The 15,343-nt window shown below is 40.0% G+C and overlaps 2 protein-coding genes across 2 annotated transcripts; one reads left to right on the forward strand and one right to left on the reverse strand.

Annotated features, from left to right (window-relative positions):
- Positions 1 to 9,817: 9,817 nt before the first annotated feature.
- On the reverse strand, positions 9,818 to 13,799 carry ccdc51 (coiled-coil domain containing 51). The gene is made up of 7 exons (XM_058054974.2): positions 13,635 to 13,799; positions 13,280 to 13,333; positions 13,026 to 13,200; positions 12,724 to 12,861; positions 12,491 to 12,655; positions 12,063 to 12,269; positions 9,818 to 10,609 (listed from the first exon to the last, which is right to left on the reverse strand). The coding sequence occupies exons 2-7, from the start codon at positions 13,282 to 13,284 to the stop codon at positions 10,049 to 10,051; spliced, it is 1,251 nt and encodes a 416-aa protein (XP_057910957.2). The 5' UTR covers positions 13,285 to 13,333; positions 13,635 to 13,799; the 3' UTR covers positions 9,818 to 10,048.
- tma7 (translation machinery associated 7 homolog) lies at positions 13,770 to 14,917 on the forward strand. The gene is made up of 4 exons (XM_078798390.1): positions 13,770 to 13,918; positions 14,159 to 14,214; positions 14,385 to 14,472; positions 14,551 to 14,917. The coding sequence occupies exons 1-4, from the start codon at positions 13,903 to 13,905 to the stop codon at positions 14,586 to 14,588; spliced, it is 198 nt and encodes a 65-aa protein (XP_078654516.1). The 5' UTR covers positions 13,770 to 13,902; the 3' UTR covers positions 14,589 to 14,917.
- The last annotated feature ends 426 nt before the right edge of the window (positions 14,918 to 15,343 follow it).

Raw genomic sequence — 15,343 nt, forward strand, 5'->3', positions numbered from 1 at the left:
GACAATTTGGAATTTTGCCAATTAACCTAGCATGTTTTTGGAATGTGGGCGGAGAAAACCCACGCATGCACGGGGAGAACTCCACACAGAGATGACCGAGGGTGGGATTGAACTCGGGTCTCCAAGCTGTGAGGTCAGCGCGCTAACCACTCGACCGCCATGCAGCCCTTATTTATGTCTTGAATGGCATATTTATTTTTATTATGTCTACAATATTAGGTAATATGAGTGTGAAGAGGACTATAGGGGTGTTAGTTCATGTCCAGAGAGCTCTAACAACGTTAAAACACATATTTAGTAGGAATCCTACTTTTGGCACTTCTATAATGACTAAAATGTGACTTTGTTACATTGCCTGTGCAGTTAATGAAGCTTTTATGATGACCACAACTTGACCATAGAACAGATTAATTCACTTTAAATTAAGTTTTTAAGTTTCTACCAATCAAATAAATTTGGGCTGATTTGTGACTAAATTCACAGTATCATAGTCTAAGCTTGTTTTAGTTCCGTGTCGCCCATGTTGCTGATGCTGTGACCCGATTAATGCCCACTCCCTACACTGAGTTGCCTATGGTGTGGATTAAGATATTACATAAATAAGCTTATGTAACACTCATTGTGAGGAACCGCCAGTGATGACGTCATTTTTTTTATTTTAGGTGTCTTTTATTAAATTATTTATTCTTAAAAATGATGTTTACACAAGCTACTGTGTGTGTGTGTGTGTGTGTGTGTGTAAAAACATGACAATGGCTGCTTGAGTGTCATTGTTCAATGCCGTGATTTGACCTTTCCTGACTTCCTATCCTCCACTTTCCTGCTATCGCTCAGCTGACGGGTATTTTACAATCACTTAGTAAAATTCCTGCCGCTCGTTTGCAGTTAATGATTAGGGATCTATCTTTTGGTATTCTTCCACTGAAGGACAGTGAAGAAACATGCGTTTCTCACTTTTATGTTTGCATGAATGAAAACACGGTGATAGTCTTTAGCAGACATCTTGATATCTAAATAGATTAATTTCAATCCCTACTGGTTATAATCATAATTTTTATTAGTGTTCATTATAATTATTCAACTACAGAACTATGTGAAGGTTAAGCAATTAGCCCAAATTGTAGTATTCTATGAGCTTAATGAAATCCAGAAACCTTTTGAAAGCCTCGTTGGTTTGATTCAGTTAACAAAGGTGTGTCCAAAGTGCGGCCCGAGGGCCATTTACGAGCCTCCGTATTCTTATTCACAGCAAAAGATCAGTGTTTGATATTTTGTAGAACCTGTTGGAAACTTGTGTTGCACGGCCGCCGAGTGGTTAGCATGCAGCGAGGAGACTCGAGTTTGATTCCACCCATCTCTTTGCATGTTCTCCCCATGCATATGCGGGTTTTCTCCGGGTACTCCGGTTTCCTCCCACATTCCAAAAACATGCTAGGTTAATTAGCGACTCCAAATTGTCCATAGGTATGAATGTGAGTGTGAATGGTTGTTTGTCTATATGTGCCCTGTGATTGGCTGGCCACCAGTCCAGGGTGTACCCCGCCTCTCGCCCGAAGACAGCTGGGATAGGCTCCAGCATGTCCAACATGATAAGAGTGAAAAGAAGTTCTCCTCCTATTGCGTGTGGAAGTGGTACATTTTTGGCTTTTTTTTGTTTTGACTTTTGACTGCACGGCGGTCGAGTGGTTAGCGCGCAGACCTCACAGCGTGGAGACCAGAGTTTGATTCCACCCTCGGCCATCTCTTTGCATGTTCTCCCTGTGCATGCATACACGGGTTTTCTCCGGGTACTCCGGTTTCCTCCCACATTCCAAAAACATGCTAGGTTAATTGGCGACTCCAAATTGTCCATAGGTATGAATGTGAGTGTGAATGGTTGTTTGTCTATATGTGCCCTGTGATTGGCTGGCCACCAGTCCAGGGTGTACCCCGCCTCTCGCCTGAAGACAGCTGGGATAGGCTCCAGCACCCCCCGCGACCCTTGCGAGGGTAAGCGGTACAAAATGAATGAATGAATGAATGAATGAACAAATATTAATATTTATGTTATCAAAAAAAATTTTTCCCATGACCGCATGCAAATGGTGCCAGTCTGTCATATCGGATGCAATGTAGCCCCATTACATAAGTTAGTATGAGTGTAATGACACATACAGTAAGTTACATAAGTTAGTCAGCAGGAAAATCCGAGTCTTTTTCTCCGTCAACAGAAGACGAGCGAAGCATTGAAGGGTTCAACAGTAGAAAAAAAGATGAATTCGACACAAGCTGCGAGCGGGCGGACTCACTGCATTGACAAATGGGAGAAAAAGACAAAGAGCAGGATTGTTCCGACATTCCTGGGTGGTTGATGGTGTGTTTGAGGCCACACCTGGAAATGCGTGGTTGTGTGCTCTATAGGCAAACTACTAGAAGTACAGGCCCACCTGCCAGTACTGTCAGTTAGGATTAAACATCAGCAGGCGGACATGGAAAAAATATCCATCTGTGTCACGTTACACTCAGGGACTTTCATCGGAATGAATGGACGCCTCTCCCTGGATGTGGCTTCCAGATGTCTTTCTTTGACGTGCTTGTGTGTAAAATACGCAGAATGAAATCTGGCGGTGCTGCAGTTGCATGAGGACACCGCACCCCAGTGACCCCGCTTCGTCTTTAAAAATGTTTGACTGGGGGGGGGTTGGTGTTAAATTTTAGCCAACTGACAATCTTACACAAACTGAAGGTTCTACATTAGTTCTATAATTTACAAAATATTATGAGAATAAAGACATAATTAAAAAAATTTTTAAAGCATTGGAAAAAAAGGAAAAACAAGCACAAAAGTGTAATAATGTACGAAAAAAAAGTTCATACTAATGATATGCTTTTTGTATATGCTATATGTATTTTTAAACTGGATTTTCTATGTATTTTTATATATTTTTTTGTATGTAATTTTTTGTATGTATTTTATTTTAACGTATTTTCTATGCCAGAAATACATAATTATGTAGAAAAAAACATACATAAGTCGCACTGGAGTATAAGTCACATTTTTTGTGGGCAATTTATTTTTCAAACTACTTGACTGTAAACCATATTTTCTGGGTTTTCTATGTATTTTTTTAAACTCGACCTTCTATGTATTTTTTAATATTTTTTTGTATGTATTTTTTGTATGTATTTTATTTTAATGTATTTTCTATACCAGAAATGCATAATTATGTAGAAAAAAACACACATAAGTCACACTGGAGTATAAGTCGCATTTTTTGTGGGTAATTTATTTTTCAAACTACTTGACCGTAAACCGTATTTTCTGGATTTTCTATGTATTTTTGGGTTTTTTTGTATTTATTTTTTTAAACTGGATTTTCTATGTATTTTTATATTTTTTTATATGTATTTTATTTTAACGTATTTTCTATGCCAGAAATGCATAATTATGTAGAAAAAAACATACATAAGTCGAACTGGAGTATAAGTGGCATTTTTTGCGGGTAATTTATTTTCCAAACTACTTGACCAAAACAGACATTACGTCCTCTTGGAAGGCAAGTTCTAACAATAAAAGAATAGAGAACAGGCTGAATAGGTGTAAGATATGCTAACACAATGCTTATTCAGCTACACAAAAAATAAACATGAACAGAAAAGGTGTCCAGTGTTTATGTAACATAAACACTTTTTTCATTTATAAGTCGCTCTGGAGTATAAGTGGCAGGAACAGCCAACCTATGAAAAAAAGTGTGACTTATAGTTTGGAAAATACGGTAATTGAGAAGCTGGTCTAAGTTCCTTTGTGTCACAGCATCACCCCCCCACAGCAACCCTCCAACCCCACTATGTCAATCCCTCACTGCATTTATTCAAAGGCAATTTCCCAGGGGCCTTATGGTGAGGACAAAATGTCCCCCAATTTCCACAGCTAAATCCTCAATACTCGCCCTCACAAAAGTAGAGATACAGGAACACACACACACACATATAGGGACACGTCTAGACATGCTGACTCACATGTTTGATCCCATGACCCTGTGTCAGCAGGAAGGTCAAACATACACACACACACACACACACACACTAATCCTTCACTCAGCTGAACTTGCTGACCTCACGGCTCCAACAGGACTTCAAACACATGATGAGTCTTTGTCCGTCACTTTTGGGTTTACTGTACAGCTACTTTCAAAATCATCCATATCTCATATAATATCAATGTTTACATTTACTGAAAACCTCTCTTCGGGCTGCCTGCGGGGTACACCCTGGACTGGTGGCCAGCCAATCACAGGGCACATATAGACAAACAACCATTCACACTCACATTCATACCTATGGACAATTTGGAGTCGCCAATTAACCTAGCATGTTTTTGGAATGTGGGAGGAAACCGGAGTACCCGGAGAAAACCCACGCATGCACGGGGAGAACATGCAAACTCCACACAGAGATGGCCGAGGGTGGAATCAAACTCGGGTCTCCGAGCTGTGAGGTCTGCGCGCTAACCACTCGACCACCGTGCAGCCCTGCACCATAATTAATGGAAGTATAATTTTCTACATTTACGTCACATTTTATGTACTATTTTATGTACTAAGTATGATATTTACATCATGTTTAATGTACCCATCATGTATCACATTTTTATCATATTTATCCACCTCTAATGTACAGTATAAAAATATTATATTATATTTATTTAAAAAATAAAATAAATACGCTAATAAAAAGAGGTAAAAATAAGACAGTTAGCAAAAGGCATGAAAGGCATGAAAGGCATGAAAATAGTATGTATTTAGTATTTATTATGTATTTTTTAATTGTTAATTATTTAATTAACATGTCAATTATTTTTTAATTATTATTTTTTAATTATTTGATTTTTTAAATTATGTAATTATGTATTTTTATATTATATTATATTATTATATTTATGTATTAAGTATTTAGTCCTTATGTATTTATTTATTTAGTCCTCTTATGTACCGTACTTACGTCACACTTTATGTACCTGAAATATACCATATTTACATATGTACAGTGGCAGAGACAGAAATGTTTCATTGGGGGGGCAATAAGTTGATACCTGGATGGCCAATAGGGTGGCCGAAGAGTGACGTCCCCCCCCCCCCCCAGCTCCACCACTGCATATTTACCTAATTTACCTAAAATATATATTTTGTATACCCCTTATTTAGCATATTTACATAATATTTGATGCACACTAGCTTATGTACTAAAACTGAAGTCGTTCAAGTCCAATGAATAGCCTGAAATGCTAAGCTAAGCGGCCTGGATCAGGGATCACAAAACTGGGTCAACAATTTAAAGCTGCTCTGCACAAAGGGAGGTTGATCAAGCCTTGGCGGTCGGTGCGACTAATTCCTACATGGGTTCCCAGTTCGGGAGCATTTATAGCAGGGGTCTCAAACACGCGGCCCGCGGGCCAAATGTGGCCCGCAGGACACTAGTTTGAGGCCCCCGCCTTGATATGAAAGTTTAATGTTAGTGCGGCCCGCACAAAGTTTAATATGGATGCTGTATGGTATCATGTACCCAGAAAAAATTATTACGTTTGATTAATGTTCATGTTAAAGGTTAAATAACTGTTAATAGTTACCCTCCCTATCCGTGTGGAAGTGGTAAGTTTGTGGCTATTTAAGTTTAAAGGAAATAACTTGAAGGCTACCGTTTAGGTCGCTAGCTTTCTAGTTTGCGAGTTAGCATGTGTCTCAAGACCCTGCAGTTGCGCAATATGTTGTAAATACAAAGAGTATAAATGTGACTATAGTCGTGTTTTGTCATGTCTACAGGGCTCTAATAATGCTTTGTTCATTTTAATCTGAAAAAAATAATTTGTCTAACCACCAACTATATGTGGTTTCTTAAGTTTTTATTATTATTATTATATTTATTTATTACTGATTGATTGATTTTCTTTATTCTTGATTTGTTTATTTATTTTTCATCTTATTTTGTGTAGAAAAATAAAAAGTAAGATATTTGATTTGGATTTAGTACTAAGTACCTAGTTCCTTTTTTTTTTTTTTTAATGCTCCTGGCCATTTTGGTTCCCGCTGAAGCACGCACTGAACGCAGATTGTTTATACGTGAAATTCCAATTTGCTTTCATTCACCACAACATACATTCATACATTATGGAAACGGAAAAAAGGCCTCAGGGAGCGACCGGCATCACATGTTTGCCCTCAAATATGAAATATGACACAGCTCTTTCTGACAGCCAATGAGTGCAACAACAGTAGGAAGTCATGAAAGGATGGATATTGTTTCCAAGTGTGTCAATAAAAACATGACCTTCACTTGATTACCGGTGTTGTAAATATATTACAGATGGCGACATGAATTGCGTTGTCATGTGAGGTGACGCACCTTTTCAAACTTTTTCCTTCCTGGATTGTCTTGCTTCTTTTGCGATGACGCAACACAACACAAAATAGCGACTCCGTCTGTAAAAAAAAAGCAACACAAAATTGACTGTGAATTATAATTTATATTTATAATACAAGTCTTCATTCATTTTGCATTGTTTCCATTGCATTCCTGTGGACGTGACTGCTCTTTGTTTAATAATAAACATGTTAGCTTTGTGTTTGTCATACCTGCTAACATTAGCATAGTCAAATTAAGGGAATTTTGCGGCAGTACATACACAAAACCTAAATGGAGCTCCCCATTTTGACATTTTTTATTTTGTGAAAAAGAATATGATGCTAGCCGAGTGGTTAGCGCGCATCACAGCTATGAGACCCGAGTTCGATTCCACCCTCGCGCTTCCCTTTTATAACACATTTCACACATTTATAACAACACCTACGATCACAAGTCTTATTTCTGTCCCTTATTATGTCTACTATATCTGGTATTACAAGTGTAAATGTGACTATAGGGGTGTTAGTTCATGACTAGAGGGCTCTAATAATGTTTTTTTTCCTTTAACTATGAAAATAAGCTGCATGGCGGTCGAGTGGTTGGCACGCAGACCTCACAGCTAGGAGACCCGATTTCAATCCCCCCCTCGGCTATCTCTGTGTGGAGTTTGCATGTTCTCCCCGTGCATGCGTGGGTTTTCTCCGGGTACTCCGGTTTCCTCCCACATTCCAAAAACATGCTAGGTTAATTAGCGACTCCAAATTGTCCATAGGTATGAATGTGAGTGTGAATGGTTGTTTGTCTATATGTGCCCTGTGACTGGCTGGACACCAGATCAAATAAAGACAGCTGGGATAGGCTCCAGCACCCCTCTGCGACCCTCGTGAGGACAAGTGGTAGAAAATAAATAAATGTTACACATTGTACTTTAAGAATGTGCACAGATTAAAAATTAGCTTTGCACTTTGGCCACCCCTGCACTCAGTGGTGCTGCTGAGCCTATAATTACTTCTTCCTCATACTTTAAAAAAGGAAATAAACAGTTTTTCCAACAGCACAGCATTCAAAATACCTCTAATAACTGCTCATTTACAAAGAACTACCGGTACTGTGCAGGTAAGCAAATCAAGCATTCCTTTTTTTTTCCCCCCCTCCATGTGATGTTAACAACCTGTTGTAACTTTCCCTAAGCTAACTTGCAAACAAACATTGACTTTCTGATGAAGACATTTCACGTGCTAGTTGCACCAACAGTAAAGAATATCACGCATTGTTACGGGAAAGAAAATAATCAACTAAACATGCATTTCTACACTTATTTTCAAATCCGTTCCACTGCTTTATAAGCATTAAAAATGGTTCAAAATGTGAACACATCCTAAATACAAAAGTAAAACTGTGTCTGTGTGTGTTTGTGTGTTAAAGAGATTGAGCATGGAATGATGATTGTGCTAAGAAAAGACTCAGCAGCTGCTGCAGAGGATTTACTAGCGTGCACACACACACACACAGACAGAAAGTAAAGTTCAAACGTACAGTATACCGACACCTGAACGCAGCCAAATGATGATGAAATGAAATGGTGAAATTCTTTTGTCGCCTGCAGCAACATCCATCCTGTTTCTCCACAATGCTAGTTTGTACAGCCGAGTCTTTGATCCTCCCAATGCTGGAGGTGTCGTGTTAAACTAAAAAGTCAAACACACGGGACGCCACAGGAAATAATGCAATATAAATGGATTATAAATCATATGTTGCCATCATAAAACCTTAACTGGCATACAAATGTAAAAAGTCATAATACTAACTTTGCAATTCATCGCCCTAGCGTCCCTGGCCAAGACACGTTCTTGCCGTCAGTGCTGCCCTCAGCCAAATATAACGAGCGTAAATACAACTGCTATGTGAGTAAGGGTAAAAACAATTCCGAACAACTGTTTCTTTTGATCAGACAAATATTAAGTAACTTTTATCAAATGTAGAATCACTACAGCTTCTGCTTAGACAAAAAGAGCCGCTCTGAGGTATGTTGGATTGCAAGGTGTACATAAAGCACTTCATGTGCAGTTCCAATAACGCCTCAGACACTTCCAGAATAAATGCAAAGACAAGTTACTCCATATTTCTAATCACTAAAAAGTAATATTGCAAAAAAATCAATTACGATTGAATGAGATAAAAGCCACTTTATGTGATTTCTAGTAGCAAAGTTTAATTAGGATATCATCCTGCAAAAGGTTTGGAGAATTTACAAGTCCGTGCTTAAATTCGATGACAGGGGATGGATGTACCCTGACTCTCTCAAGAGTTGTCGGTAAATGTAAAGTATGTAAAACTTGTAATCGCCCTCGGCTTGGTAACAAACAGGACGGTGAGGCTTTACAAGCACGTGCAAGGTATGTACAAATGTAAAAAAAAAACTACTTCTAAGTGCCTGACAGTAGGCAGGAAAAGTAACTTAGTGAGTGAATGAAGGAATGGATAACAAGAATTAATATTTGCCATTTCAAATGTTCCCGGAAAAACAGTTTAGCGTCCGTGGATGAGCGAGTGTAGCCTAAAAGCTGATATATTGAAAGTGATACCACAATAATTGACAAGATGTGTAAAAAAATAGTCATGTGCGGTAAGAGGAGGCATGTGAGGCAGAGAAAAATACAAAAACGAGTACTAACACCAAATAAATATTAATATTTGTGCATTTAACTGTATAACAAAATATTTATTATTTTTTTAATATATTTATTTATTTTATTTTTTATTATCTTTTTAAATATTTTATAAAATATAAAAACAAGTACTGCCCTATGATTGTCTGGCCACCAGTCCAGGGTGTACCCTGCCTCGCGCCCAAAGACAGCTGGGATAGGCTCCAGCACCCCCCGTGAGGAAAAGCGGTAGAAAATGAATGAATGAATGAAAAACAAGTACTCACACCAAATGAACATTAATATTTGTCAATTTAACTGTATAAAAAAAATATATATATTTTTTATTTTAAAATCTATTTATATTTATTTATTTTATTTTTAATTATCTTTTTAAAATATTTTCTTATAGAAAATTTAGGAAATTGCAGATATCCTGCTCCAATACAGGGAAGAACCCAAAGGTGAGACCATCGTGTGTGCACACTGAGTTGGCCAGTTTCCGTTTGTCAGCATGTCGCCATTAATGTTGCAGAAATGTTGCATTATACACCATGACTTGAAATCAAATCAACACTTGCAACTCTTTTTGGTTATCCTCTTAATCCCCAACCTGTATTATCCTTATAAAACTCCAAAGGAGTGTGTTCCTCATCAGCCATGAACCTCACTGCATGTCACTGTGGCGGGCAGGATTGGGGTCACTGAGGCCTAAAAAATGTAAGTGGTTGCTGCCCTCTGTTGGCAAGTATTGGAATAACCAGTGCACAGACAACAATTGTAACGTCATAGAGATTCAGTGTTTTTTTTAATGATGTGATCATAAATGGTTTCAGTGCAGCATGATATTATATGTTCAAGTATGTCAGTAATATTTGGTCCATGTTGCCATGGTGACCACATTTAAATCATCTAAATAAGTTTGATTGGTCTCTAAAGCTAAAAAATGATCTGGATTTTAGTGTTCACACTGACATGGGAAAAAATTGGATATTGGAATTGAGCTGCAGTGTGAACGTCGCCTAAGAGCCTCCTCGCAGGAGAATGTACACGGCGGCGATGGTGATAGCGGCGGCCGTGTACGTGAAGGTGGCGTTATAGAGGGTGCTGCGGCTGATACGCTCCCCCAACGTCCTCTGAGTGTCCTCTAGAGTCTGGACCATTGACTCCGACCCCAGAACCTCGTCTGATCCCGCTCTCTCGATACTGACCGGCCTCTCCGGTGTTTCCCTGCGAGCCTGCGGTGAAATTTCCAGCAGGTTTCTCAGACCACAAAGCTCGTTCTGGACCTTGGCGAGTCCTTGCTGCAGCTGACCCACTAGAGGCAAAAGGGACTGCATCAGGGACTCAGTCCTTTGGTTGTTACTGCGGACTTCACTCAAGGATGAAGAAGGCCTGATGGGTGAGGCAGGACTCGGACCCTTGTGTTCCTGAAGGGTAGGGTCCTTTATGGTGACCCTGAGGGTGTCGATGAGGGCACGCAGCTCGTCCTGCTGGGAGCGGTGGTTTCCTGCTTGGACTTTGAGGGCTTCCTGCAGGCTTTCTGGACCTTTCTGGGCTTCCAGCAACAAACCCTTCAGCTCCTACAAACAACACGTTACAACTTTGAACACGAGGAGGTGCTAAGAGTTTCTTCTTCTATTGTCACAGCCGTTGTGGTGAAGAGGGAGAAAGAAAAAGCTCCCGAAATGAGTTTACTCCGCAAGGTAGCTTGGCTCTCCCGTTGAGATAAGGTGAGAAGCTCTGTCATCCAGGAGAAACTCGGAGTAGAACCGCTGCTCCTCCTCATTGAGAAAACCCAGATGAGCTGGCTTGGGCATTTGGCCAGGACGCCTCCTGGACACCTCCCCATAGGGGTGTTCGGAGCACATCCAACCAGTAGGAGGCCTCGGGGAAGACCCAGGACAAATTGGAGAGAATGTGTCTCTCAATTGGCGTGGGAACGCCGCGGAATCCGCCAGGAGGAGCAGCACCAAGTGGACCGTGGACCGCCGTTTGTAACCTTTAGACTCATATTACCAATATAGTAGATATAACCAGAGAAAATATGCCACTAAAGACTGGTAATTTATTATTACTTATGGGCATTTCAGTAAATTCCTCCCGGACGTGTGGACAGGAAGTGATGTCGGGGATTCAGTTTTAGTTGGAGTACAGCCACAACGATACCCCATGTTATTATTATGATGGTGATTATTAGTATTATTGTTATTTTTGTGCCTGCTGTGAGATCATTCAAACCTACAATAATTGTTGACAGTAAACAAGTCTAGTGTGTGTTATTAGCGACACCTAGTGGCCAGTGTAGACTACAGTTCATCAACATCCTTAGAATGTATTCGTAATTTACTTTATTTACTCATTTTTATGCCTGAAAATGCTTAATTTAGGACAAGAATACATAATGTGCATATTTAAATGTACGAATAGGCTGCAGTCAAGCCCAAAATGGCGGCCATCGATTAATTAATTTTGGAAAAACTGCAATACTGGCAGGGCATGACGTTCAGACTATGAAGTGGGATGACTTTAAAAATGCTAATTAGGCAAAAATATGTATAATGTGCTTAAATATGCACATTTTCTACTAATTTCAACCATGAAACAGCATAATTTATTAATATTCATTCGTTCATTTTCTACCGCTTATCCTCACGAGGGTCGCGGGGGTGCTGGAGCCTACCCCAGCTGTCTTCAGGCGAGAGGCGGGGTACACCCTGGACTGGTGGCCAGCCAATCACAGGGCACATATAGACAAACAACCATTCACACTCACATTCATACCTATGGACAATTTGGAGTCGCCAATTAACCTAGCATGTTTTTGGAATGTGGGAGGAAACCGGAGTACCCGGAGAAAACCCACGCATGCACGGGGAGAACATGCAAACTCCACAAAGAGATGGCCGAGGGTGGAATTGAACTCGGGTCTGATTTATTAATATATGTTTAAAAAAAACCCATCATGTGTGGAGCGACGACTCTCTATACAAAATGACGATTCTTTGCAAAAAAGATTCAATTTGGCGTTCTCACCTGAAGGCGGACCCGGTTGATGTACGTCGACCCCATGACCCCAATCAGGGCTCCCAGCACTGAGCCGATAATGGACCAGTTCTTAGTGCGCTCGGCTCTCGTCCTCTCCTTCTCGTGACTCTCTCGGACGGCGGCTGAAAACAAGGCAAACTTCTCTCTCTCCGAGCTCTCTGTACACTCGTATGATGTCCTCAGGCGACGTTCCTCCTGCCGTCGGGACGCCACACGGACACACTTATTAGGTTTTTGCACAGATAATGACGACACAAATTGATGTACTTTGAGGCAGACAGCTCTGCATACATAGATACTCATTATTTTATGACTATAATTATTAAAATAGATTGTATTATAGTATCAAATCTTATATTTACTACCTTTTGTTTTGTAATATATGAGGGACAATACATAACATGGTCTCAGCTCACCTGCAGTAGTTTGTGCTCCAGCGTGGCCAGCTCCAGGTAGTGCGCCTCCTCCCTAGAAACTCTGTCCAGCCTGTCCCTGACCTCCTTCAGCCGGGCCAGAAGGGCCTCCAGGCTGCCGTGGGCCTCACGTACCATGCCCCTGGACACCATGAACGCCGCTTCAGCCTGGAAAACAAAAATATGTTAAGCTGTCACGGTTGTCAACAAAGCAAATCGTCTCACTGTCTACTGACCTCTGTGACCTTGGTCTGAGCGTGACGGACCTCGTTGAGACCAACAAACTCCTCATATCTCTCCCACCAACTGTTCATGGTGGCACTCATCATCTGTGCCGACCTTTGACCCCACTGCTGCCCCAATTGACCTGCATGCTGGAAGACGGAAGGGGAGAGAAAACGGCACAATTCTGAATTTGATGTGAACAACTTCTTCTAGTAAGGAACTTCTACAGTCCAACACCTCTTAGCAACCTGGAACGGATTATTTCCATTTTCATAGGGGTTGTGTTTGACTTGAGAGGTTCTATTTGACATACTTGTAAGGCTGACAGTGCACGTTTCTTCAGCGTCTCAGGTCCATCCCTCCCATCAGGGCACTTTGGGCCACTTGGCTGGTGTTGGGCACTGTAGGTTCGGACCACACACACCTGGCCCAGCCGAGGTCCAAGCAGGAAGAGGCGGGACAAACAACAGGAGCCATGAACTTTGTACCTGACACAATCAGCATGGGGTCCAAAGTTAGCATCAAAGACCAAAACAGAAAGCCTGACTAAATTCAGAATTAAAGTACCTCATTGAGAAGTGCAATATTAACACTGTCAATGCCGCAATGTCTCCCCAGCAACTGTAAAAATATATATATTGAGCAATAAAGTTAACAAAATTACGAATAAATTAATTGCTGTTTCATGAACACCATTACAAATCAAATATCTGCTAGAATTCTCACTCCACTTCCACTTTAACCATTCACAGTGAGGAATAAACAAAAATATTACTTCCAACATTTTGTAGCATCAACCTCCAGGATTAGCTTACTAGCTGGTAATGCCCTCACCCATTTTCATTGGTAAATATGTACATAGCATTTAGCATCACGTTACTAAGCCTTACAATTACGATATAACAGTATCAAAATCACATACCTATATTCCGCTTATATTGTTTTCAATGTTTACATGTCCCGGTGACGATGTTTTGGCAGCCAAGAGTCTTCATTCTAAATGTCAAATGAAACAGCTAGCTTGATGACAGCCATGTGTTTTTTGTTCAGGCATATAATTCGTCCTTCTATTTCCGGGTCAGAGTTCTTCTGACTGGGGTCCTTACAGCGCGGCTTCGCTACTGTGGAGGCGGTGTTTTCATCAAAACTTACAAATATTTCCCTTCCGTTTACGTTATAAAAGTCAAAAGATGTCTGGCAGGGAAGGTGAGATGTTGCTTTAAGTAGCTACTGATGTCCGCCATTATAGTGTGTATAAAAAAAACAAAAATGAAGTTAGCCTGTCGTCTGTGGATTAGCAAGCTAACTGTTGTTAAAGAGAGCGGCAATCTTTTGTAATAAATATGTATTGTCTTCCTCGCTATTTTTTTTTTACATTATTTCAACTGCTACTTATTATATGACGTTGTTTGTTGTAGCCATTGCTGAAAATAATTATGTTTTCAGGAGGCAAAAAGAAACCGCTAAAGGCTCCCAAAAAGCAGGGCAAGGAGATGGATGAGGTAAGTGCTGTTTCATTGACGGCGCTCTTCACTTTCAATAAACCCAATACAAACGCGCCTGTCTTCACTATAGTAATTAATTTGATGTCCAATATTAATTTTGAATGCTACATTACTAACAGCAACGGCAAATAAAGAGTATGCATTGAAGCATTTATCAATGTGTGCAGGACGACGTGGCCTTCAAGCAGAAGCAGAAAGAGGAGCAGAAAGCTTTGGACGCACTGAAGGCCAAAGCCTCTGGAAAAGGACCTCTCTGTATGAACAGATATTTTCATTTTCGTGACAATGTGACATCATATCTCATGCACATGTCGTGTCTGTCCTCTCCTCCAGGCAGCAGCAGCGGCATCAAGAAATCAGGCAAGAAGTGAACTTTCCATTTGACTTACGCTTCCCCCCGGCTTTGCTTCCCATGACTGCAATGTATCTTTGCTCATTGAGACTCTGCTGTGTTTTGCTGTGTTAAAAGTTCCCAGTGTTGACCTTTTTCCACAAGTAAAACTTTAATTTGAGGAAAAATGAGTTTTGTGTACAGCTTGTAACTCGATACATTTGTTGTATTAACACACTGACCATTTTCAAATAACAGTCAGTGGGTGTAGATATGGTAATAATCGGTTAAAAGGAATCAAGTTTACATTTTTATGGTATATATTGTAAATGGAGACACCAATAAAATGATTTGAAATCATCCCAAAAAGTTGTTTCAATTATTTTTTTAATTTATTGAGATGATTGATTGAATGAATGATTGAAATGAATACAGTACCTTGTAGGTCAGAATAAGGAAAACACCTATGGGGGGCAGCAACCATCGGACAATTGTAGATGTTTATCATAGCATCTTTTACATCCCTGATGCAGCACTACTACTGAAATTGGAAAGGGGGTTACATAGACGTCACCCCCCCAGTAAAAAGCCGCCATTTATGGGCAGTGTGAAAGGAGCTAAAGCTAACATGTCTGCAGTGTAGTGCCATATTCTTTTAAAAATAAGTTCTTGTGATTATTTGACCAAAATACATATAGTTTTAATAGGCTAGTTTCAAATTATCCTTTAATCGGTGGCTTTAAAATATCTTAAGGCAGAAATAATAAATATAAATATTTTACAATAAAAATATTT

Source organism: Doryrhamphus excisus, linkage group LG18, assembly GCF_037039965.1.
Source record: "Doryrhamphus excisus strain RoL-2023G ecotype Guam linkage group LG18, RoL_Dexc_Guam_v1.1, whole genome shotgun sequence".
Classification (NCBI taxonomy): domain Eukaryota; kingdom Metazoa; phylum Chordata; class Actinopteri; order Syngnathiformes; family Syngnathidae; genus Doryrhamphus; species Doryrhamphus excisus.

Coding starts and splice junctions, on each gene's coding strand:
- ccdc51 (XM_058054974.2), bottom strand. Junction 12,862..13,025: donor GTGCACTGTCAGCCTTACAA/GTATGTCAAATA, acceptor TCCGTCTTCCAG/CATGCAGGTCAATTGGGGCA. Junction 12,656..12,723: donor CTCAGACCAAGGTCACAGAG/GTCAGTAGACAG, acceptor TTTGTTTTCCAG/GCTGAAGCGGCGTTCATGGT.
- tma7 (XM_078798390.1), top strand. Junction 14,215..14,384: donor AGGGCAAGGAGATGGATGAG/GTAAGTGCTGTT, acceptor CAATGTGTGCAG/GACGACGTGGCCTTCAAGCA. Junction 14,473..14,550: donor CTCTGGAAAAGGACCTCTCT/GTATGAACAGAT, acceptor CCTCTCCTCCAG/GCAGCAGCAGCGGCATCAAG.